Raw genomic sequence first — 25,101 nt, 5'->3', positions numbered from 1 at the left:
GACCACGGAGGCCAATTTTTAACTCCGATTTAGTTGACATTTTGCACAGGGAGTAGAATTAGCATTGTAGTTATGCGTGCCAAATTTGGTTGACATCGGTTCAGTTTTAGATATAGCTCCCATATATATGTTTTTCTGATTTCGACAAAAATGGTCAAAATACCAACATTTTCCTTGTTAAATCGCCACTGCTTAGTCGAAAAGTTGTAAAAATGACTCTAATTTTCCTAAACTTCTAATACATATATATCGAGCGATAAATCATAAATAAACTTTTGCGAAGTTTCCTTAAAATTGCTTCAGATTTAAATGTTTCCCATATTTTTTTAATAACATTGTGTTCCACCCTAGTGCATTAGGCGACTTAAATGTTGAGTCTATAGATTTTGTAGAAGTCTACCAAATTCTGTCCAGATCGAGTGATATTTAAATGTATGTATTTGGGACAAATACACATTTGACGGATGTGATATGGTATCGGAAGTTTAGATCTACAAAGTGGTGCAGGGTATAATATAGTCGGCCCCGCCCGACTTTAGACTTTCCTTACTTGTTTTTTTTTATGATTTTTAGTGCATTATAACGCTTGTCTGGAACTTTCGACATCAAATATTTTCAAAAAATCGCAATTTTGCTAGAATAGATTGAGCGTTTTTTTTTTTTGCCAAAATTTGAATATTTTGTAGAATTTTATTAATTCTTATTCTGTTTTTAACAGGTTTCATACAAAAAAAGTTAAATCTACCCATTAAAAATATGAAAAAAATAACGAACATTTTTCTGGAAGTGTTTTTAAAGTCGTGCCTTTAGAAGAACTTCCAATTTTTTTTTGCTGGGCTATTGAAGTTCCAAAAAAGTGCAAGAGCTCACCGACACACAAAAAAAAATCAGACCGAAAGGAGCCAAGGTGTTGGTTTTCTACGATTAGAAGCCATTCCATATTGAGCAGACAAAATGATAGGGTTTATTTGCCAGCAGAAAATTTTCACCTTCGATTGGCCACCAGAACTTAAACGTCAACGATGGTAATGATGTGCGACCGATGATAGCTTCACGCTAGTATTTATCGACCATGGAATTGGGCTCAGATTTTTTTTGGGTGTTTGCAAGCTGGTCAAGTTCTAAGATGGGCTATATCGGTGATCTCCCCGATTTAGAAACTTTGGCTTCTAGTAACCGTAGTTTTTATGCGATTTTCCTGAAAATTTACGTTTAGAGATATTTTTTTGGGGCCTACAAATAGGTAAAATTTCCAGCTTTTACGTCTCGTGCTGAATTGAATTATGTAGGTAAAAATTTACAGAATTTAGATTTTAAATCGAGATGTTTACTATTCCAAAATGGTTCGAGAATCTGTTGTAGTCTGTACAAGTACACTGAAAAAATATATACGTGATATTAAAGATTACGCAAAATATTAAGAACAAATTTCTTTAAAATAATGAAATTTTTATTAGATTAAACTTTATAATCTTTGCTTCAAAAAAATTTTTTTTTCATTAAATTTAGGAGACAAATTTTATAAATTTGCGTCCCACCGTTAAAGTCGCATGTCTTTGAACTAAGACTAATTTTCCTTTTTGATTTAAAGAAATTGTCCTCATATTAACTGAAATATAACTGAAATTTTAGATTTAAGATAAAAATGCTTAAAATGAAGTTAAGGCTTATTTGGAGGATTTAGCGTCTTTAGTTTGAAGTTTTGTTTTTTTTTTGGAATTTTTTACTTTGAAGTATCCATTATAATTTAGATTTTTAAACTGGCATTTGTTTGTATGTGAGTACCTTTATTACTAAACCGCGAAAAGAGAATGAAAATTAGATAAATGAGATCTGTATCCTAATTTTGATTTTATTGGTCCTATATTTAAAGACAGGTAGGTCGCTAAAATTTTTATACCCTGTGCCACACTGTGGAACAGGCTATTATAAGTTAGTGCATATGTTTGTAACACCCAGAAGGAGACGAGATAGAAACATGGTGTCTATGGCAATAATGCTCAGGGTGGGTCCCTGAGTCGATATAACTATGTCCGTCTGTCCGCCCGTTCGTCTGTCTGTGAACACATTTTTGTGATCAAAGTCTAGGTCTCAATTTCAGTTCAATCGCCTTCAAATTTGGCACATGTTCCTAATTTGGGTCAGAATAGAACCCTATTGATTTTGGAAGAAATCGGTTGAGATTTAGATATAGCTCCCATATATATCTTTCGCCCGATATGCACTAATATGGACCCAGCAGCCAGAGTTTTATACCGATTTGCTTGAAATTTTGTACAAACATAACACTTAGTCGTATAGTCAAGTGTGTAAAATTTGATTGAAATCGGTTCAGAGTTAGATATAGTTCCCATATATATCTTTCGCCCGATATGGACTTATATGGCCCCAGAAGCCAGATTTTTGGCCGAATTTGGTTGAAATTTTGCACTAGGAGTACAATTAGTAGTATAGTCAAGTGTGCAAAATTTGATTGACATCGGTTCAGATTTAGATATAGCTCCCATGTATATCTTTCGCCCGATATGGACTAATATGGTCCTAAAAGCCAGAGTTTAGGCCCAATTTGATTGAAATTTTGCACAGGGAGTAGATTTAGCATTGGAGCTATGCGTGCCAAATTTGGTTGAAATCGATTAAGATTTAGATATAGCTCCCATGTATATATTTCGCCCGATATGGACTAATATGGTCCTAGAAGCCAGAGTTTTAGCCCAATTTGTTTGAAATTTTGCACTAGGAGTACAATTAGTAGTGCAGTTAAGTGTGCAAGATTTGATTGAAATCGGTTCAGATTTAGATATAGCTCCCATATATATCTTTCGCCCGATATGGACTTATATGGTTCCAAAAGCCAGAGTTTTTGCCCAATTTTGTTGAAATTTTGCACAGGGAGTAGATTTAGCATTGTAGCTATGCGGGCCAAATTTGATTGAAATCGGTTCAGATTTATATATAGCTCCCATATATACCTTTCGCCCGATTTACACTCATATGACCACAGAGGCCAATTTTTTACTCCGATTTAGTTGAAATTTTGCACAGGGAGTAGAATTAGCATTGTAGCTATGCGTGCCCAATTTGGTTGAAATCGGTTCAGATTTAGATATAGCTCCCATATATATGATTTTCTGATTTCGACAAAAATGGTAAAAATACCAATATTTTCCCTTTTAAAATCGCCTCTGCTTAGTCGAAAACTTGTAAAAAGGACTGTAATTTTCCTTATCATCAAATACATATATATCGAGCGATAATCATAAAAATTTTTTTGCGAAGTTTCCTTAAAATTGCTTCTGATTTAAATGTTTCCCATATGATTTACTAACATTGTGTTCCACCCTAGTGCATTAGCCGACTTAAATTTTAAGTCTATAGATTTTGTAGAAGTCTATCAAATTCTGTCCAGATCGAGTGATATTTAAATGTATGTATTGGGGACAAACCTTTATATATAGCCCTCAACACATTTGACGGTTGTGATATGGTATCGAAAATTTAGATCTATAAAGTGGTGCAGGGTATAATAATATAGTCGGCCCCGCCCGACTTTAGACTTTCCTTACTTGTTTTTATTTTAAAGAAGCCGCATCTTTGGCTCGGAATCAATACCAAAATCCTTATGGGAAAGTCAAAATCATTGAATCCAAGTAAACTTGTTTTGAGTGTAGAAACTATAAATTTAACTTCGAGAAGCTTATCACTTGTGCCGATATTCTTCGTCGAAGATAACTACTGCTTGCTCTGCCATTGCATTAATTATAAAAAATCGGATCGCCCGAGTTTAACCGACTATATAACAGACGATTTGTAGCCGGAATGGAGATGAACTCTGAATTTCAAAATCAAGGACCAAGAACCAACAAAAGGTCCAAGTTAGCCTACCATTTTTCTATTATAGCGGCTAAAAATATGATTCCATGTTGTATCCTGTTATGTATATATTTTATTTGCAGTAAATTCAAAACGAAAATCTATCTTGCTTCGAAAACGCATATAATTTACAGCCTACTAAAAAAAATATGAAATTAAAAGTGCATAGTTTTTTTTTAATAACGGCTATTTGCTGGAGACTATTCACATATTACGGTAGTAAAAATATTATTTATGTCATTAAAAATGTCTGGTACTAGGCGAACTGCATGACAAAACTCCTCAGTGCCAATGTGTACAACGTCACATGTTAAAATGCCATAAATGTTAAATGCAATAAGCAAAAAAACACACACACACACACACACAAAACACACTAAAAACGAAATAAGGCAGTTATATTTCCTATATATACCCCCTTCTCTTTAAGAGCGATTTTTTATATTTACGTTCTTTCCTTGATTTAAATATTGAAGTGGTTGATTATGGTTAATAACATTTAAAGTGTACAGAAATTAAATAAAATAATACAGCAACTTAATAGACTCGTTCAGACAAACGACATTTGAAGGATTGAAAACTGACATTAACGCCAACCACATCACCAACAACAACCCTTCTCTATGGCTACTAAATAATATCGTGCACCAATAGAGTAGTGCACAAATATTTATGACTGTTGTTACAGCTGCGAGATAGTAAAACAGTAGTTATGAGTGACCATTTAGTCACTGGTGATAATGACACCAACGCATAACAATTTTCAAATGACTACGAGTGACTACACCCAAGCGTACTGACTTTTAATTCGGGGGGATCAGTGAATTGAGCGATTGCAAAAAGTCTATTATGAGGGAATTATTAGAAGAAAGCAAATGTAATTCAAGAACCTCTTTAACAACACAATATTCACCAGAACTCCGGAGGTGTAGGACTAGTAGAACCTAGAAGGGAGAATGATTACTGTAATAACAATGAAAATTTTATTCCTGTAGAACATTTTGTTAAAACTTTATTCCTGTAGAAAATTTTGTCAAAATGTTATTTCTATAAAAAATTTTGTCAACATTTTATTTCTATAGAAAATTTTATCAAAATTTTATTTCTATAGAAAATTTTGTCAAAAAAAAAATTTTGTCAAAATTTTATTTCTATAGAAAATTTTGTCAAAAAAAAATTTTGTCAAAATTTTATTTCTATAGAAAATTTTTTCAACATTTTATTTCTATAGAAAATTTTGTCAAAATTTTATTTCTATAGAAAATTTTGTCAAAAATTTATTTCTATAGAAAATTTTGTCAAAATTTTATTTGTGTTGAAAATTTTGTCAACTTTTATTTCCATTGAAAATTTTGTCAAAATTTTATTTCTATAGAAAATTTAGTCAACTTTTATTTCTATAGAAAATTTTGTCAAAATTTTTATTTCTATAGAAAATTTTGTCAAAATTTTATTTCTATAGAAAATTTTGTCACAATTTTATTTCTATAGAAAATTTTGTCAAAATTTTATTTCTATAGAAAATTTTGTCAAAATTTTATTTCTATAGAAAATTTTGTCAAAATTTGATTTCCATAGAAAATTTTCTCAACTCTTATTTCTATAGAACATTTTGTCAAAATTTTATTTCTATAGAAAATTTTGTTAAAATTTTATTTCTATAGAAAATTTTGTCAAAATTTTATTTCTACAGAAAATTTTGTCAAAATTTTATTTCTATAGGAAATTTTGTCCAAATTTTATTTCTATTGAAAATTTTGTCAAAATGTTATTTCTATAGAAAATTTTGTCAAAATTTTATTTCTATAGAACATTTTGTCAACATTTTATTCCTATAGAAAATTTTGTCAAAATTTTATTCCTATAGAAAATTTTGTCAAAATTTTATTTCTACAGAAAATTTTGTCAAAATTCTATTTCTATAGAAAATTTTGTCAAAATTTTATTTCTATAGAAAATTTTGTCAAAATTTTATTTCTATAGAAAATTTTGTCACAATTTTATTCCTGTAGAACATTTTGTTAAAACTTTATTCCTGTAGAAAATTTTGTCAAAATTTTATTACTATAGAAAATTTTGTCAAAATTCTATTTCTATAGAAAATTTTGTCAAAATTTTATTTCTATAGAAAATTTTGTCAAAATTTTATTTCTATAGAAAATTTTGTCACAATTTTATTCCTGTAGAACATTTTGTTAAAACTTTATTCCTGTAGAAAATTTTGTCAAAATTTTATTACTATAGAAAATTTTGTCAAAATTTTATTTCTATAGAAAATTTTGTCAAAATTTTATTTCTATAGAAAATTTTGTCAAAATTTTATTCCTATAGAAAATTTTGTCAAAATTTTATTTCTATAGGAAATTTTGTCAACATTTTATTTTTATAGGAAATTTTGTCAAAATTTTATTTCTATAGAACATTTTGTCAAACATTTATTTCTGTAGAACATTTTGTCAAAATTTTATTTCTATAGACATTTTGTCAAAATTTTATTGCTGTAGAAAATTTTGTCAAAATTTTATTTTAATATAAATTTTTGTTAAACTTTTACTTCTATATAAATTTTTGTTAAACTTTTATTTCTATAGAAAATTTTGTCAAAATTTTATTTTTATATAATTTTTTGTTCAACTTTTATTTCTATAGAAAATTTTGTTAAAATTTTATTTCTATAGAAAATTTTGTCAAAATTTTATTTCTATAGAAAATTTTGTCAAAATTGTATTTTGATATAAATTTTTGTTAAAATTTTATTTCTATAGAAAATTTTTTAAAAATTTTATTTCTATAGAAATTTTTGTCAAAATTTTATTTTTATATAAATTTTTGTTAAACTTTTATTTCTATAGAAATTTTTCTTTAAACTTTTATATCTATAGAACATTTTGTCAACATTTTATTTGTATAGAAAATTTTGTCAAAATTTTATTTCTATAGAATATTTTGTCAAAATTTTATTTCTATAGAATATTTTGTCAAAATTTTATTTCTATAGAAAATTTTGTCAAAATTTTATTTCTATAGAAAATTTTGTTAAAATTTTATTTCTATAGAACATTTTGTCAAAATTTTATTTCTATAGAAAATTTTGTCAAAATTTTATTTCTACAGAACATTTTGTCAAAATTTTATTTCCATAGAAAATTTTGTCAAAATTTTATTTCCATAGAAAATTTTGTCAACTTTTATTTCTATAGAAAATTTTGTTAAAACTTTATTCCTGTAGAAAATTTTGTCAAAATTTTATTTCTATAGAAAATTTTGTCAAAATGTTATTTCTATAGAAAATTTTGTTAAAATTTTATTTCTATTGAAAATTTTGTCAAAATTTTATTCCTATAGAAAAATTTGTCAAAACTTTATTTCTATAAAAAATTTTGTCGAAATTTTATTTCTATAGAACATTTTGTCAAAATTTTTTTCTAAAGAACATTTTGTCAAAATTTTATTTCTATAGAAAATGTTGTCAAAATTTTATTTCTATAGAAAATTTTGTCAATATTCTATTTCTATAGAAAATTTTGTCAAATTTTGATATCTATAGAAAATTTGGTCAAAATTTTATTTCTATAGAAAATTTTGTCAAAATTTTATTTCTATGGAAAATTTTGTCGCAATTTGATTTCTATAGAAAATTTTGTCAAAATTTTAATCTATAGAAAATTATGTCAAAATTTTATTTCTTTAGAAAATCTTGTCAAAATTTTATTTCTATAGAAAATTTTGTCAAAATTTTGTTTTTATATAAAATTTTGTCAACATTTTGATTTCTATAGAAAATTTTGTCAAAATTATATTTTTATAGAAAATTTTGTCAACATTTATTTCTATAGAAAATTTTGTCAAAATTGTATTTCTATAGAAAATTTTTTTTGTCAAAATTTTATTTCTATAGAAAATTTTGTCAAAATTTTATTTCTGTAGAAAATTTTGTCAAAATTTTATTTGTATAGAAAATTTTGTCAAAATTTTATTTCTATTTCAAAAATTTTATTTTATAGAAAATGTTCCCAAAAATTTTATTTCTATAGAAATCTATGTCAAAACTTTTTTTCTATAGAAAATTTTGTCAAAATTTTATTTCTATGGAAAACTAAAATACCCAAAACTACTTAACATAAATTTTATTACGATAGCAAATTTTGTCAAAATTTTATTTCTATATAAATTTTTATATCTATAGAAAATTTGGTCATAATTTTATTTCTATAAAAAATGTAGTCAAATTTCTATAGAAGATTTTGTAACATTTTATTTCTAAAGTTCATTGTTGGGTTTAATGAACTGCCTGAATTTATTCTGATAGTTGTGATAGTTTTTCTGCAAGTAGAGGATGCTGATGAGGAATGTGGTAATTTCGAAACGTGCATCCATCCAGCCATCCTGCAGTCTATAGGGTTTTGCCCAAATAAATTTGACAAACATTCTTTTCTGTTTGTTAAACTATGCATGGTCAATGCATGGTTTTAAGCTGAAATCAAAAAACAACAACAAGATATAAATTTTTGACAAAATTTTCTATAGAAATAAAATTTTGACAAAATTTCCTATAGAAATAAAATTTTGACAAAATTTTCTATAGAAGTAAAATTTTCACAAAATTTTCGATAAAAACAAAAGTTTGACAAAATTTTCTTCAGAAATAAAATTTTGACAAAATTTTCTATAGAAATAAAATTTTGACAACATTTTCTAGAGAAATAAAATTTTAACAAAATTTTCTATAGAAATAAAATTTTGACAATATATTCTATTGAAATACAATTTTGACAACATTTTCTATAGAAATAAAATTTTCTTTAGACAAAATATGGAAATAAAGTTTTGACAAAATGCTGGCGATATTTTTAAGTGTTTCAAAGCTTCTCTAAGTGGTTTCACCGCAATGTGGAACGCCTTTCGGTTTCACTTAGACTGAATATTTTAGGTAGCCTGAAATATTGGGCTAACTAAACCTAAACAAACCTTTCGCTCCACCCTATTCCTCGACCGTGGAGTCTTGGAGTTCCTTCACTTGCGCCAAAGGGGCGATTTACCAAATTTGTTTTTCTCCTATGAGAATCCATTCCATATCGAACAGACAAAATGATCGGGTTTACTTGCCAAAGAGTTCAGCTGAAATTTTGCACCTTCGATTGGCCACCAGAACTCATTTGCCGTCGATGATAATGGTGTTGGCCACGGTAACGGCCGATGTTTTCTCCCTGCTCGTATACCTCGACCGTGGAGTCAGAGTAAATACCGAATAGGAATATATCCTAAAGGCAGCATTGAAGTCCTGAGCAGACAAGCATTTGGACCGCTGACCATGGACCGAAAAAAATACCGCAGAGCCACATTCGTTTTATGATTTTGTCCGGCAGTTAGAAGCCCATAAGTCCTTTCAAGGGTATTTAATTCGAAAAAATCTAAACGGATTCTAAAATTTGATGTTTTTTTGGATTTGAATAATAAAAAAAATTAAAACGGTATATAGCTTTTTTACTTTTTTGCTTTACACGTTATCCACCCTGTATACAAATATTTTATTTAAAAATAAAATCCAAAAGGAATTACCATTTCCTCTAACATTTATGAATTATTGTGTCCAATAAGAAATTCTCTGTACTAAGCCCTTAACCACTTGACACGCCCCCTTGCAGAAAAATTCTCTCACAGAACTCAGCGTTTATTTAGCGCAAAATTTTTATGACATTCTATGAATTAGAAAAAAATTACTAGGAATTTCTCAACTGTTTATAGAATAGCGCCGTCATAAAATCAACCAAAAATAGTGGCAAGCTACACAGCCATACAGGTGTAGGGACATACAACACGCTATAATGCAAAAACAAACATAAAAATTTACCTCAACTCAAATCAAATTTATAGCAAAATTCTTTAGAAAACAGAAAAACATAGGGGAAACAAATCTAATAATCAATATTTATTTTCTATTTTGAAAATTCCAGGTAGCTGAACAAATCCCAAATAGAACATTCGACAACTCCCCTAAATCACAGGTAATGACCATCGCATTCAATTGCAATTGAATTGTGGCAGTGGAAAGACCAGGAAATTTTTCGGAGACATTTGGAAAACGAAAGAAGATTGTTTCAATTTTTTTTGATTTTACGGAAAAATGTTTACTTTGGAAAATTATACAAATCTCAAATCAAGACGACGGAATAAAATCCATCATCAAGAACAACTCCAGTCAAAGTCCTCCTCTTTGGCCAATAGAGGAGAATTTCGAACGACAACAACATTGCCATTGCCACCAACCTGCTCAGCAGCATGTCAATTGACCACCACAAAAGCCATGTCTCCTCTAACAGACGATGCTGATGATGTGGCTGCTGCTGTTATTGATGACGAAGAACGCCTGCTGCATCAGCAATATCAAGGATGTCATCACAAATCTCATTTAATCGCTAGAAAATCAATGAAAAGTATTAAAAACTATTTTTTCCATTATATGCCATCGTGTACAAGAATATCGGGTAACCGGGACCACGAGGATGAAGACCAATGGAGGAGATGCACAAATCGTTCAGATACAGAAAGATCAGCATTAAAATTAACCTCTAGTAAATGTTTCACCACGTCATCGTCCTTTCCATCCATAAGATCCGCAACAGCATCCTCACCACCATCTTCGCCATCATCACAATCATCACCATTGTCGTCACGATCTTCAGTGAGAGCAAAGTCATCGTTAGCACCAACAACATTCCCTAGCACAACAACAACAACAACAACATCAGCAATCACCACAAGAACAACTCGTGCCACAATCCGGCGGCAAAAAGAAAATGAAACCAGAGGAATCATTCCAACATCTCCGGCCATCCGTATTCGTCGCCGTCATCGACGGCACATGTTGTTGACTTTGATGCTGTTGCTGTTTGTCTGCATTGTCAACACCTCATCGGCAAAGGCTGCTGACAGCTTACTTGGTAAGTGTTAAGAAAATCACACAAAATCTTAATCGCGCGCATTGGTCTTCGAAAACTAAAAGATGACAAAAAAAACTGAAACTCAAATCGATCTACTCCACTCACTTGGGGTATATCAAGCAATCGTCCATACTGACGACATGTACTACTACCACTCCATCAACCACAAAACATAGAAATCTTTCAAATACAATTACAAAAACAACAAAAAACTCTGCTAGGAAGCCAGATTTTAAATTTCGAAATGAAAAAAAAAAACCAAATGAAACTCCATAGTCGTAGGAATATGATGAGATGAGGGGAAGGGAAAACAAAAACTGGTCTGTGAAATCTAACACTTCATTATCGCCACCAATCGCAATCTAATCGTCTAAAGTGTCTTGGAAAATTGTCACTCCATCACAACGTGTCATTGCGTTAATATTCCATTGGAAATTTTCAATGCTTGACAGATTTGTGTATAAACTAAGCTAACCTATATGGATTAATTTAAAAATTATGAAATGGGAAATAAGAAGAAAAAATTAAATGAAAAATTTAAAAAAAGTTCATTTTCAATGCCCATAAATTTAGGTCGGAAATTGGGATTTTACCGGGAAGCGGGCTCCAGGCAATTCGCGGGATTCTACAATATTTTCGCTTCCGCTTCTCCGAAAACAATATGTGTGGTAGTATTGGTTTAATTTATTCTAAGTGGAGGGGAATATACTTTTTTTTTGGTATTTTGGTTTTGTTAAAAGTAACTATGAAATAAAATAATTTAAGTAAAATTTCGAAATTGTATTCTACAATTCTGGGCTATGGTGTCTCAATATATTGCTGGAGTCCGAGTCTTAATAATTTTCCTCGATTCCGACAAAATTTTATAACTACAGAAAATTTTATCAACAATTTATTTCTATAGAAAATTTTTGAAAATTTTATTTCTAAAGAAAATTAAAAAAAATATTTCTAAAGAAAATTTTCTAAAAAATATTATTTGTAAAGAAAATTTTCTCAAACGTTTACTTCTATAGAAAATTAGTTTATGTTTTTGATACTGTATAAAGTTTTCTCAATTTTGTCAAAATTTTATTTCTAAAAAAAAATTTAAAAATTTTGTTTAAAAAACTTTGTCAAAATATTATTTCTATTAAAAATTTTGTCAAACTTTTATTGCTATAGAATATTTTATTTCTATAGACAATTTTATCACAATTTTATTTCTATAGAAAATTTTGTTAACATTTCATCTCTAAAGAAAATTTTGTCAAAATTTTATTTCTATAGAAAATTTTGTCAAAATTTTATTTCTGTAGAAAATTTTGTCAACATTTTATTTCTATAGAAAATTTTGTCAAAGTTTTATTTCTATAGAAAATTTTGTCAAAGTTTTATTTCTATAGAAAATTTTGTGAAACATTTTTTTCTATAGAAAATTTTTTCAAAATTTTATTTTTATATAAATTTTTGTTAAACTTTTATTTCTATAGAAAATTTTGTCAAAATTTTATTTCTATAGAAAATTTTGTCAAAATTGTATTTTTATATAAATTTTTGTTAAACTTTTATTTCTATAGAAATTTTTATTAAACTTTTATTTCTATAGAAAATTTTGTCAAAATTTTATTTCTATAGAAAATTTTGTCAAAATTTTATTTTTATTTAAATTTTTGTTAAACTTTTATTTCTATAGAAGTTTTTGTCAAAGTTTTATTTCTATAGAAAATTTTGTCAAAATTTTATTTTTATATAAATTTTTGTTAAACTTTTATTTCTATAGAAATTTTTTCAACGTTTTATTTCTATAGAAAATTTTGTCAAAATTTTATTTCTATAGAAAATTTTGTCACAATTTTATTTCTATAGAAAATTTTGTCAAAATTGTATTTTTATATAAATTTTTGTTAAACTTTTATTTCTATAGAAATTTTTGTTAAACTTTTATTTCTGTAGAAAATTTTGTCAAAATTTTATTTCTATAGAAAATTTTGTCAAAATTTTATTTTTATTTAAATTTTTGTTAAACTTTTATTTCTATAGAAATTTTTGTCAAAGTTTTATTTCTATAGAAAATTTTGTCAAAATTGTATTTTTATATAAATTTTTGTTAAACTTTTAGTTCTATAGAAACTTTTTCAAAGTTTTATTTCTATAGAAAATTGTGTCCAAATTTTATTTTTATAAAAAATTTTTGTTAAACTTTTATTTCTATAGAAAATTTTGTCAAAATTTGATTTCTATAAAAATTTTTGTCAAAATTTCATCTCTATAGAATATTTTGTCAAAATTTTATTTCTAAAGAAAATTTTTTCAAAATTTTATTTCTATCGATAATGTTGTCAAAATTTTATTTCTATAGAAAATGTTGTCAAAGTTTTATTTTTATAGAAAATTTTGTCAAAATTTAATCTCTATAGAATATTTTGTCAAACTTTTGTTTCCAAAAAAAATTTTTCAAAATGTTATTTCAATAAAATAAATCAAGTTAAAATTTTATTTCTATAACAATTTTTGTCAAAATTTTACTTCTATAGAAAATTTTGTCAAAAGTTTATTTCTATAGAAAATTTTGTCAAAATTTTATTTCTATAGAAAATTTTGTCAAAATTTTATTTCAATAGAAAATTTTGTTAAAATTTTATTTCAATAGAAAATTTTGTCAAAATTTTCTTGTATAGAAAATTTTTTAAAAATTTTATTTCTATAGAAGAATTTGTCAAAATTTTATTTCTATAGAAGAATTTGTCAAAATTTTATTTCTACAGAAGATATTGTCAAAACTTTATTACTATAGAAAATGTTCACAAAATTGTATTTCTTAGAAAATTTTGTCAAAATTTTATCGCTATAGGAAATTTTCTCATAATTTGATTTCTATAGAAAATTTTGTCAATATTTGATTTCTATAAAAAAATTTTGTCATGATTTTATTTCTATAGAAAATTTTGTCATCATTTGATTTCTGTAGCTTATTAAATCAGATAGATTAGATAGATTAATGTTAGTCTGTAAGGTTTCAACCATATATGAAAATAAAAAAAAAAAAACGTTTAATTACTATAGAAAAATTTTCTTAAATTTTTTTTCTACAGTAAATTTAATTAAAATTTTATTTCAATTGGAAAATTTATCAAAATTTTATTTGTATAGAAAACGTTGTCAATATTTTATTTCTATAAAGAATTTAATCACAATTTTATTTCTGTAGAAAATTTTATCAAAACTTTATTTTTATAGAAAATTTTGTCAACATTTTTTTGTTTATATAGAAAATATTCTCAAAATTTTAGTGTAATGGAAAATTAGCAAAAATTTGTGCTTCTATAGACACTTTTCTCAAAATTTTATTTTTATAGAAAAAATTCTCAATGTTTGTGTTTTAAAGAAATTTGTTTGAAATTTTATTTTAAGTCATTTTTTAAACACTTCATATTTTTTATACCCTTCACCACTACTGTGGAACAGGGTATAATAAGTTTGTGCATTTGTATGTAACGCCAAGAAGGAGTAATCATAGACCAACATTTTAGTATATGGATCGGTTTAGAATTAAATTCTGAGTCGATTTAGCGATGTCCGTCTGTCTGTCTGTCTGTCTGTCCGTCTGTCTGTCTGTTGATGTATTTTTGTGTGCAAAGTACAGCTCGCAGTTTTAGTGCGATTGTCCTAAAATTTGGTATAGGGTCCTGTTTCGGCTCAAAGACGATCCCTATTGATTTTGGAAAAAATCGGTTCAGATTTAGATATAGCTGCCATATATATTTTTCACCGATCTGGTCATAATTGGCGTGTATATCAACCGATCTTCCTCAAATTCCGTACATCTGAATATTTTACGAGTCTCGAAAAACTTGCAAAATATCAACCAAATCGGTTCAGATTTAGATATAGCTCCCATATATAGCTTTCGCCCGATTTACACTCAATTGCCCACAGAGGTCAATTGTTTTGCTCTGATTTAGTTGAAATTTTGCATAGGGCGTACAATTAGCATTGTAGCTATGCGTGCCAAATTTGGTTGAAATCGGTTCAGATTTGGATATATCTCCCATATATAGCTTTCGCCCGATTTACACTCATATGACCACAGAGGCCAATTTTTAACTCCGATTTAGTTGAAATTTTGCACAGGGTGTAGAATTAGCATTGTAGCTATGCGTGCCAAATTTGGTTGAAATCGGTTCAGATTTAGATATAGCTCCCACATATATGTTTTTCTGATTTCGACAAAAATGGTCAAAATACCAACATTTTCCTTGTTAAATCGCCACTGCTTAGTCGAAAAGTTGTAAAAATGACTCTAATTTTCCTAAACTTCTAATACATATATATCGAGCGATAAATCATAAATAAACTTTTGCGAAGTTTCCTTAAACTTGCTTCAGATTTAAATATTCCCATATTTATACCCTTCACCACTACTGTGGTACAGGGTATAATAAGTTTGTGCATTTGTATGTAACGCCAAGAAGGAAAAGTCTGAGACCCATCGTTTAGTATACCGATCGTCTTAGAATTAAATTCTGAGTCGATTTAGCGATGTCCGTCTGTCTGTCTGTCTGTCTGTCTGTCTGTCTGTCTGTCTGTCTGTCTGTCTGTCTGTCTGTCTGTCTGTCCGTCTGTCTGTCTGTCTGTTGATGTATTTTTGTGTGCAAAGTACAGCTCGCAGTTTTAGTCCGATTGTCCTAAAATTTGGTATAGGGTCCTGTTTCGGCTCAAAGACGATCCCTATTGATTTTGGAAAAAATCGGTTCAGATTTAGATATAGCTGCCATATATATTTTTCACCGATCTGGTCATAATTGGCGTGTATATCAACCGATCTTCCTCAAATTCCGCACATCCGAATATTTTATGAGTCTCGAAAAACTTGCAAAATATCAGCCACATCGGTTCAGATTTAGATATAGCTCCCATATATAGCTTTCGCCCGATTTACACTCAAATGACCACAGAGGCCAATTTTCTGCTCCGATTTAGTTGAAATTTTGCACAGGGAGTATAATTAGCATTGTAGCTATACGTGCCAAATTTGGTGGAAATCGATTCAGATTTAGATATAGCTCCCATATATAGCTTTCGCCCGATTTACACTCATATGACCACAGAGGCCAATTTTTAACTCCGATTTAGTTGAAATTTTGCACAGCGAGTAGAATTAGCATTGTAGCTATGCGTGCCAAATTTGGTTGACATCGGTTCAGATTTAGATATATCTCCCATATATAGCTTTCGCCCGATTTACACTCATATGACCACAGAGGCCAATTTTTAACTCCGCTTTAGTTGAAATTTTGCACTGGGAGTAGAGTTAGCATTGTAGCTATGCGTGCCAAATTTGGTTGAAATCGGTTCAGATTTAGATATATCTCCCATATATAGCTTTCGCCCGATTTACACTCATATGACCACGGAGGCCAATTTTTAACTCCGATTTAGTTGACATTTTGCACAGGGAGTAGAATTAGCATTGTAGTTATGCGTGCCAAATTTGGTTGACATCGGTTCAGTTTTAGATATAGCTCCCATATATATGTTTTTCTGATTTCGACAAAAATGGTCAAAATACCAACATTTTCCTTGTTAAATCGCCACTGCTTAGTCGAAAAGTTGTAAAAATGACTCTAATTTTCCTAAACTTCTAATACATATATATCGAGCGATAAATCATAAATAAACTTTTGCGAAGTTTCCTTAAAATTGCTTCAGATTTAAATGTTTCCCATATTTTTTTAATAACATTGTGTTCCACCCTAGTGCATTAGGCGACTTAAATGTTGAGTCTATAGATTTTGTAGAAGTCTACCAAATTCTGTCCAGATCGAGTGATATTTAAATGTATGTATTTGGGACAAATACACATTTGACGGATGTGATATGGTATCGGAAGTTTAGATCTACAAAGTGGTGCAGGGTATAATATAGTCGGCCCCGCCCGACTTTAGACTTTCCTTACTTGTTTTTTACTAACATTGTGTTCCACCCTAGTGCATTAGCCGACATAAATTTTGAGTCTATAGATTTTGTAGAAGTCTATCAAATTCTGTCCAGATCGAGTGATATTTAAATGTATGTATTTGGGACAAACCTTTATATATAGCCCCCTAACACATTTGACGGATGTGATATGGTATCGAAAATTTAGATGTACAAAGTGGTGCAGGGTATAATATTGTCGGCCCCGCCCGACTTTAGACTTTCCTTACTTGTTTCAACTAAACAAATTTTTCCACAAGTTATATTCCATAGAGTTTTCGATGAAAATAGGATTCGAACAATACAAAATGTATTGGTAAGGGTTGATTTACACGGCGTGACGGGTTAAAAGTAATTGCGCTGCAACGTTCTAGATTTGCGCTGCAACGATGTAGATTTTTCACAGACAAATCGATTCAGTGTCTGGTCCTGAGCATTATTGCCAAAGACCCCATATGTCTATCTCCTCTCCTTCTGAATGTTGCAAAAATATACGCACTAAGTTATAATACCCTGTTACACAGTGTAGGGTATAAAAGAGAACATTTTTGTATTTTAAATGGAAAATTGACTCCTGACTCGTTATACCTCTAAAATTTTGACAAAATTTTCTATAGACATAAAATTTTGACAATATTTCCTATAGAAATAAAATTTTGACAAAATTTTCTATAGAAATAAAATTTTGCTAAATTTTCTATAGAAATAATTTTTGAAAAAAATTTCTACAGAAATAAAATTTCGAAAAATTTTAAGACGATTGGATTGGACGATTGGACCAAAAAATTGATCATTAAAATGTGTTCACAGACAAATCGATTCAGTGTCTGGTGCTGGTCTGGTCTGGCGTTATTGCCAAAGACCCCATATGTCTATCTCCTCTCCTTCTGAGTGTTGCAAAAATATACGCACTAATTTATAATACCCTGTAGGATATAAAAGAGAACATTTTTGTATTTTAAATGGAAAATTGACTCCTGACTCGTTATACCTCTTCCATTCCTCAGTTACGAGAAGACCACAGTTTAATATTAATAATTATGTCTCGGAATTCTCCCATGCAAAGTAGGAAGCAATTCTTCACTTTCTCAGTGGCTACAAATATATGATATTTTACACGGTTAGACCTAATGATCTCATCCCGGGTTATGTTGTCATACGATTACAACTGGATATAAATATTAGAATTTTTATGACATTCGTAAAACACATTATATTTAACTTTTATTGTTTAATATGAAATGACAGCGTTTGCAAACGATTTATTATTCATAAATAATACAATTTACAATGAACTCCACAACACATTGTAAGGGGCAACTAAGTGTTTTGGTGTGAATGCTAAGACACTCCTTTACCATTAATGATAGCTACCGAATGGATGGATATTCGTGGTACTTGGAATCCACTCCGTTATACATCTGTTAATGTTCAACCATCAGAAGATATCAAAATTAGCGTCATTATCCAGCATATCAATAGACATGGACATGGACAACGATTGTTTCGTTTTTTTTTTTCTTTTTATTCATTCGCATCTATTCAAAAGGTCTATAAATTCTATAAAGAAAATATCTGTAGCCATTGTTATTTACAAAATCTATAGGAAATCTTTTGATATTTATTTTAAGTGTTCCAATGTCTGTATATTTTTTTTCTAAAATGTAATGTGAGAATAATAGCTTAAGACTTTCCATAGACATTTGAAAAATTGCGTATTTGCATCAAGAAAAAAAAAAAAAAAATAATGGAATATGGCATGGTGGAATGTTTTCTTTCCAAGTCAAAATGAATTATGACAATTACCAATAGAGGAGCAGAGCAATCGCGAAGATATATGGAGTAAATTTACAATACGGAAATGATAGTGTTTTGAAAATAAAATGCAACCATAAAATCGTTTGATGTGGAGTTTGATTAATGTTTGTATCAAAGAATATTTTAATATAAATAGCAGTAGACATTCGATTTTAAAAATAACTTTTATTGTATGTGCTGAACAATGCTGCTTTAAATTTTCAACTAATATGTGTTTTTTTAGGATCTGTAGAAAAATTAAAAAAAGACAAATAAAATACCGATAAATTCGTAAAATTTGTATTCAAACTGGTAGTATGGTCCATAAAATGTAATGTTTGTTTATTATTTTGCTTAGTGACTTCTTCTCGTATTTTGATGACATGAAATCATTGACCTCACGACAATATTTTTTTCAGTGTGACGATTCGCATCACTATGAAGAAATACGATCTAATGAAGCCAACAGCCAATATACGGCACCAAAGTGTGACTTTATCTGGATACATATATAGAGTTGCAATGTTTCTAGATGCAATGTTGCCAGTATTAGGGATATTTCCCCAAATTGGGGATTTTCTTTCGCAAATGGGGATTACAATTTAGAGTTGAGAATTTCTAGAAATTTTAAGATTATTGTGGGAATTTTAAATAGATTCTCTGAAGCGTGTGGAATAGAAATGGATACAGGGGCCAAAACTATCACTCACCCTTTACTCTGCTTGGCCAAGACTTTTTCCTACTATTATGAAATCGTTTCGGGAGGGATTAAGCTTTGAATGTTGTCGGCTTCCCCTCATATATCCTGACTACATATATCCCTTAAAAACAGAGATGATGAAGGTGGTCCATCGACACGGTTGCCACAGTTGGTAGAATTCTAACAAAAATGGTAGATTTTTTATGGTAGACTTCTTGATATTTTGGTAGAGTTTGCAACATATACCTCTCCAAGTAAGGTGTACTTCAATTTCCTATAGCAAAAATAAATTTTTGCAAAAATTTTCTATAGAAATTAAATTTTGCAAAAATTTTCTATAGAAATAAAATTTTGCAAAAATTTTCTATAGAAATAGAATTTTGCAAAAATTTTCTATAGAAATAAAATTTTGCAAAAATTTTCTATAGAAATAAAATTTTGCAAAAATTTTCTATAGAATTAAAATTTTGACAAAATTTTCGTTAGAAATAAAATTTTGACAAAATTTTCTATAGAAATAAAATTTTGACAAAATTTTCTATAGAAATAAAATTTTGACAAAATTTTCTATAGAAATAAAATTTTAACCAAAATTTCCTATAGAAATTAAAATTTTTACAAAATTTTCTATAGAAATAAAATCTTGACAAAATTTTCTATAGAAATAAAATTTAAAAAAAAAAATTATGAAAATGTAATTTAACCAAAATTTTCTATAGAAATTAATTTTTCTATAGAATAAAATTCTGACAAAATTTTTTATAGAAATAAAATTTTGACAACATTTTTTATAGAGATACATTTTTTACAATATTTTCGATAGAAATACAATTTGGACAAAATTTTCTATACAACTAAAATTTTGACCAAAATTTTCTATAGAAATAAAATTTTAACCAAAATTTTCTATAGAAATAAAATTTTAACCAAAATTTTCTATATAAATAAAATTTTGACAAAAGTTTCTATAGAAATAGAATTTTGACAAAAATCTTCTATAGAAATAAATTGTTGACAAAATTTTCTATAGAAATAAAATTTCGATAAAAATTCTACAAAATTTTCTATAGAAATAAAATTTTGACAAAATTTTCTATACAAATAAAATTTTGACAAAATTTTCTATAGAAATGAAATTTTAACAAAATTTTCTATAGAAATAAAATTTTAACCAAAATTTCCTATAGAAATTAAAATTTTTACAAATTTTTCTATAGAAATAAAATTTTGACAAAATTTCTATAGAAATAAAATTTTGACAAAATTTACTATAGAAATAAAATTTAAAAAAAAAATTATGGAAAGATAATTTAACCAAAATTTTCTATAGAAATTAATTTTTGACAACATTTTCTATAGAATAAAATTCTGACAAAATTTTTCATAGAAATAAAATTTTAAGAAAATTTTCTATAGAAATAAAATTTTGATAAAAGTTTCTACAGAAATAAAATTGTGGTAAAATTTTGACAAAATTTTCTATAGAAGTAAAATTTTAACAAAATTTTCTATAGAAATAAAATTTTGACAAAATTTTCTATAGAAATAAAATTCTAATGTATAGAAATAGAATTTTGACAAAATTGAAAAAATTGTCTATAGAAATAAAATTTTGACAAAAAAAGTTAAAACGACAACATTTTCTATAGAAATAAAATTTTGAAAAAAAATGCTATAGAAATAAAATTTTGAAAAAAAAATTGCTATAGAAATAAAATTTTGACAAAATTTTCTATAGAAATAAAATTTTGACAAAATTTTCTTTAGAAATAAAATGTTGACAAAATTTTCGATAGAAATAAAATTTTGACAAAATTTTCTATAGAAATAAAATTTTGACAAAATTTTCTATAGAAATACAATTTTGACAAAATTTTCTATAGAAATTAAATTTTAACCAAAATATCTTAACCAAATAAAATTTTGACAAAATTTTCTATTGAAATACAATTTTGACAAAATTTTCTATAGTAATAAAATGTTGACAAAATTTTCTATAGAAATTAAATTTTGACAAAATTTTTTATAGAAATAAAATTTTGACAAAATTCTTATAGAAATAAAATTTTGACAAAATTTTCTATAGAAATAAAATTTTGACAAGAATTTCTATAGAAATAAAATTTTGACAAAATTTTCTATAGAAATAAAATTTTGATAAAATTTTAACAAATTTTTCTATAGAAATTAAATTTTGACAAAATTTTCTATAGAAATAAAATTTTGATAAAATTTTAACAAAATTTTTTATAGAAATAAAATTTTGACAAAATTTTCTATAGAAATAAAATTTTGACGAAATTTTCTATAGAAATAAAATTTTGACAAAACTTTCTATAGAAATAAAATTTTGACAAAATTTTCTATAGAAATAAAATTTTGACGAAATTTTCTATAGAAATAAAATTTTAACAAAATTTTCTATAGAAATAAAATTTTGACAAAATTTTCTATAGAAATAAAATTTTGACAAAATTTTTTATAGAAATAAAATTTTGACAAAATTTTCTATAGAAATACAATTTTGACAAAATTTTCTATAGAAATAAAATTTTAACCAAAATATCTTAACCAAATAAAATTTTGACAAAATTTTCTATTGAAATACAATTTTGACAAAATTTTCTATAGTAATAAAATGTTGACAAAATTTTCTATAGAAATTAAATTTTGACAAAATTTTCTATAGAAATAAAATTTTGACGAAATTTTCTATAGAAATAAAATTTTGACAAAACTTTCTATAGAAATAAAATTTTGACAAAATTTTCTATAGAAATAAAATTTTGACGAAATTTTCTATAGAAATAAAATTTTAACAAAATTTTCTATAGAAATAAAATTTTGACAAAATTTTCTATAGAAATAAAATTTTGACAAAATTTTTTATAGAAATAAAATTTTGACAAAATTTTCTATAGAAATACAATTTTGACAAAATTTTCTATAGAAATAAAATTTTAACCAAAATATCTTAACCAAATAAAATTTTGACAAAATTTTCTATTGAAATACAATTTTGACAAAATTTTCTATAGTAATAAAATGTTGACAAAATTTTCTATAGAAATTAAATTTTGACAAAATTTTTTATAGAAATAAAATTTTGACAAAATTTTTAAAAAAATAAAATTTTGACAAAATTTTCTATAGAAATAAAATTTTGACACGAATTTCTATAGAAATAAAATTTTGACAAAATTTTCTATAGAAATAAAATTTTGACGAAATTTTCTATAGAAATAAAATTTTGACAAAATTTTCTATAGAAATAAAATTTTGACAAAATTTTCTATAGAAATAAAATTTTGACGAAATTTTCTATAGAAATAAAATTTTAACAAAATTTTCTATAGAAATAAAATTTTGACAAAATTTTCTATAGAAATAAAATTTTGACACAATTTTCTATAGAAATTGAATTTTGACAAAATTTTCTATAGAAATAAAATTTTGATAAAATTTTAACAAAATTTTCTATAGAAATAAAATTTTGACAAAATATTCTATGGAAATAAAATTTTAACAAAATTTTCTATAGAAATAAAATTTTGATAAAATTTTGACAAAATTTTCTATAGAAATACAATTTTGAAAAAAAAAAATCTATAGAAATAAATTTTTGAAAAAAATTTCTATAGAAAACCAAATAAAATTTTGACAAAATTTTCTATTGAAATACAATTTTGACAAAATTTTCTATAGTAATAAAATGTTGACAAAATTTTCTATAGAAATTAAATTTTGACAAAATTTTTTATAGAAATAAAATTTTGACAAAATTTTTTATAGAAATAAAATTTTGACAAAATTTTCTATAGAAATAAAATTTTGACAAGAATTTCTATAGAAATAAAATTTTGACAAAATTTTCTATAGAAATATTTTGACAAAATTTTTTATAGAAATAAAATTTTGACAAAATTTTCTATAGAAATACAATTTTGACAAAATTTTCTATAGAAATAAAATTTTAACCAAAATATCTTAACCAAATAAAATTTTGACAAAATTTTCTATTGAAATACAATTTTGACAAAATTTTCTATAGTAATAAAATGTTGACAAAATTTTCTATAGAAATTAAATTTTGACGAAATTTTTTATAGAAATAAAATTTTGACAAAATTTTTAAAAAAATAAAATTTTGACAAAATTTTCTATAGAAATAAAATTTTGACAAGAATTTCTATAGAAATAAAGTTTTGACAAAATTTTCTATAGAAATAAAATTTTGACGAAATTTTCTATAGAAATAAAATTTTGACAAAATTTTCTATAGAAATAAAATTTTGACAAAATTTTCTATAGAAATAAAATTTTGACGAAATTTTCTATAGAAATAAAATTTTAACAAAATTTTCTATAGAAATAAAATTTTGACAAAATTTTCTATAGAAATAAAATTTTGACACAATTTTCTATAGAAATTGAATTTTGACAAAATTTTCTATAAAAATAAAATTTTGATAAAATTTTAACAAAATTTTCTATAGAAATAAAATTTTGACAAAATATTCTTTGGAAATAAAATTTTAACAAAATTTTCTATAGAAATAAAATTTTGATAAAATTTTGACAAAATTTTCTATAGAAATACAATTTTGAAAAAAAAATCTATAGAAATAAATTTTTGAAAAAAATTTCTATAGAAATAAAATTTTGACAAATTTTTCTATAGTAATAAAATTTTGACAAAATTTTCTATAGAAATAAAATTTTGACAAAATTTTCTATAAAAATAAAATTTTGACAACATTTTCTATGGAAATAAAATTTTGACACAATTCTCCATAGAAATAAAATTTTGACAAAATTGTCCATAGAAATAAAATTTTTGGCAAAAAAATTTTTAAAAAATCTAGAGAAATAAAATTTTGACAAAATTTTCTATAGAAATAAAAAAGAGAAAATTTTCTATAGAAATACAAATTAAAAAAAAATTATAGAAATAAAATTTTGACAGGTATCTCTGCCAGCGGAATTAGAATAGGTTTATAAACCTCTAGTTACCTTTAAGTTCTAACTGCATGAGAAGACAGCAGTACGTCTCTATGGTTCCAAAATAAAACAATAAAATCAGCCAATCTTGGCCCATCTTTAGTTTAATTTAATCAAATTAAAATAACAACTAAATTTTATTCTGTTTTATTAACCTAAGCTACATAAAATTATATTTATGAGATCAGTCCGTAAATGGTGATAATATGACATTGTGTTGGCAAAACGAGAGATTGATCTAAATCTGAATTTATATGACTGATATTTGTTTGCCTCTAGAGAAACTATTATAGAGGATTAATTTTTCTTAAAGTTGAATAAAATTGTTTAACCAATTTCGAACAGCTACATACCATCAGAAAAAAAAAACTATGAAGCTAAAAATAGATTATAAAAATATTTAAATAAAATTTAAAATTTATAATATCGACATATTTGTAAAATCTCCCACCCACATTTTCCAACTATTACTTGTCAATTTTAATCGAATTATTCATACTTTTCATGGTGGTCTTTATTTTGATTTATTTTGACATGATCTCAATTCATTCTCAATGTGTCTGCCAAAGTCCATACAGAGACGAAGAGTACAAGCTTAACGCCATCTACATACAGTATGTGCTTAAAGTTTAACGCCAATTTTCTTTTGTGTCAATATCCATTTTAGAGACATCGAATAGATGACGTTGACGATTTTGTGTTATGACACTTTAGGCCTCTTATAACAGTCGAAAGAAACCACTTTCATGTTTGACTGACATTTCTTGGCTAGGGCTAGGGAAATTACGTGAGCTAAAATTATAAGAGACCATATGTAGTTTTAGATTTTAT

The 25,101-nt window shown here is 26.3% G+C and overlaps 1 protein-coding gene across 1 annotated transcript in view; it reads left to right on the top strand.

The window, feature by feature from the left end:
• The window catches only part of cv-2 (crosveinless 2-secreting protein), a 234,315-nt gene that overhangs the window by 108,982 nt on the left and 100,232 nt on the right, over window positions 1-25,101 (top strand). Inside the window, exon 2 of the mRNA XM_075311125.1 lies at window positions 9,828-10,814. Coding sequence (XP_075167240.1) covers window positions 9,998-10,814 — 817 coding nt within the window. The 5' untranslated portion in view covers window positions 9,828-9,997. The remainder of the gene's footprint in view (window positions 1-9,827; window positions 10,815-25,101) is intronic.

Source organism: Haematobia irritans, chromosome 5, assembly GCF_050003625.1.
Source record: "Haematobia irritans isolate KBUSLIRL chromosome 5, ASM5000362v1, whole genome shotgun sequence".
NCBI lineage: Eukaryota > Metazoa > Arthropoda > Insecta > Diptera > Muscidae > Haematobia > Haematobia irritans.
The sequence above is the reverse complement of the archived record's forward strand: the minus strand, read 5'-3'. Positions and strand labels throughout refer to the sequence as shown.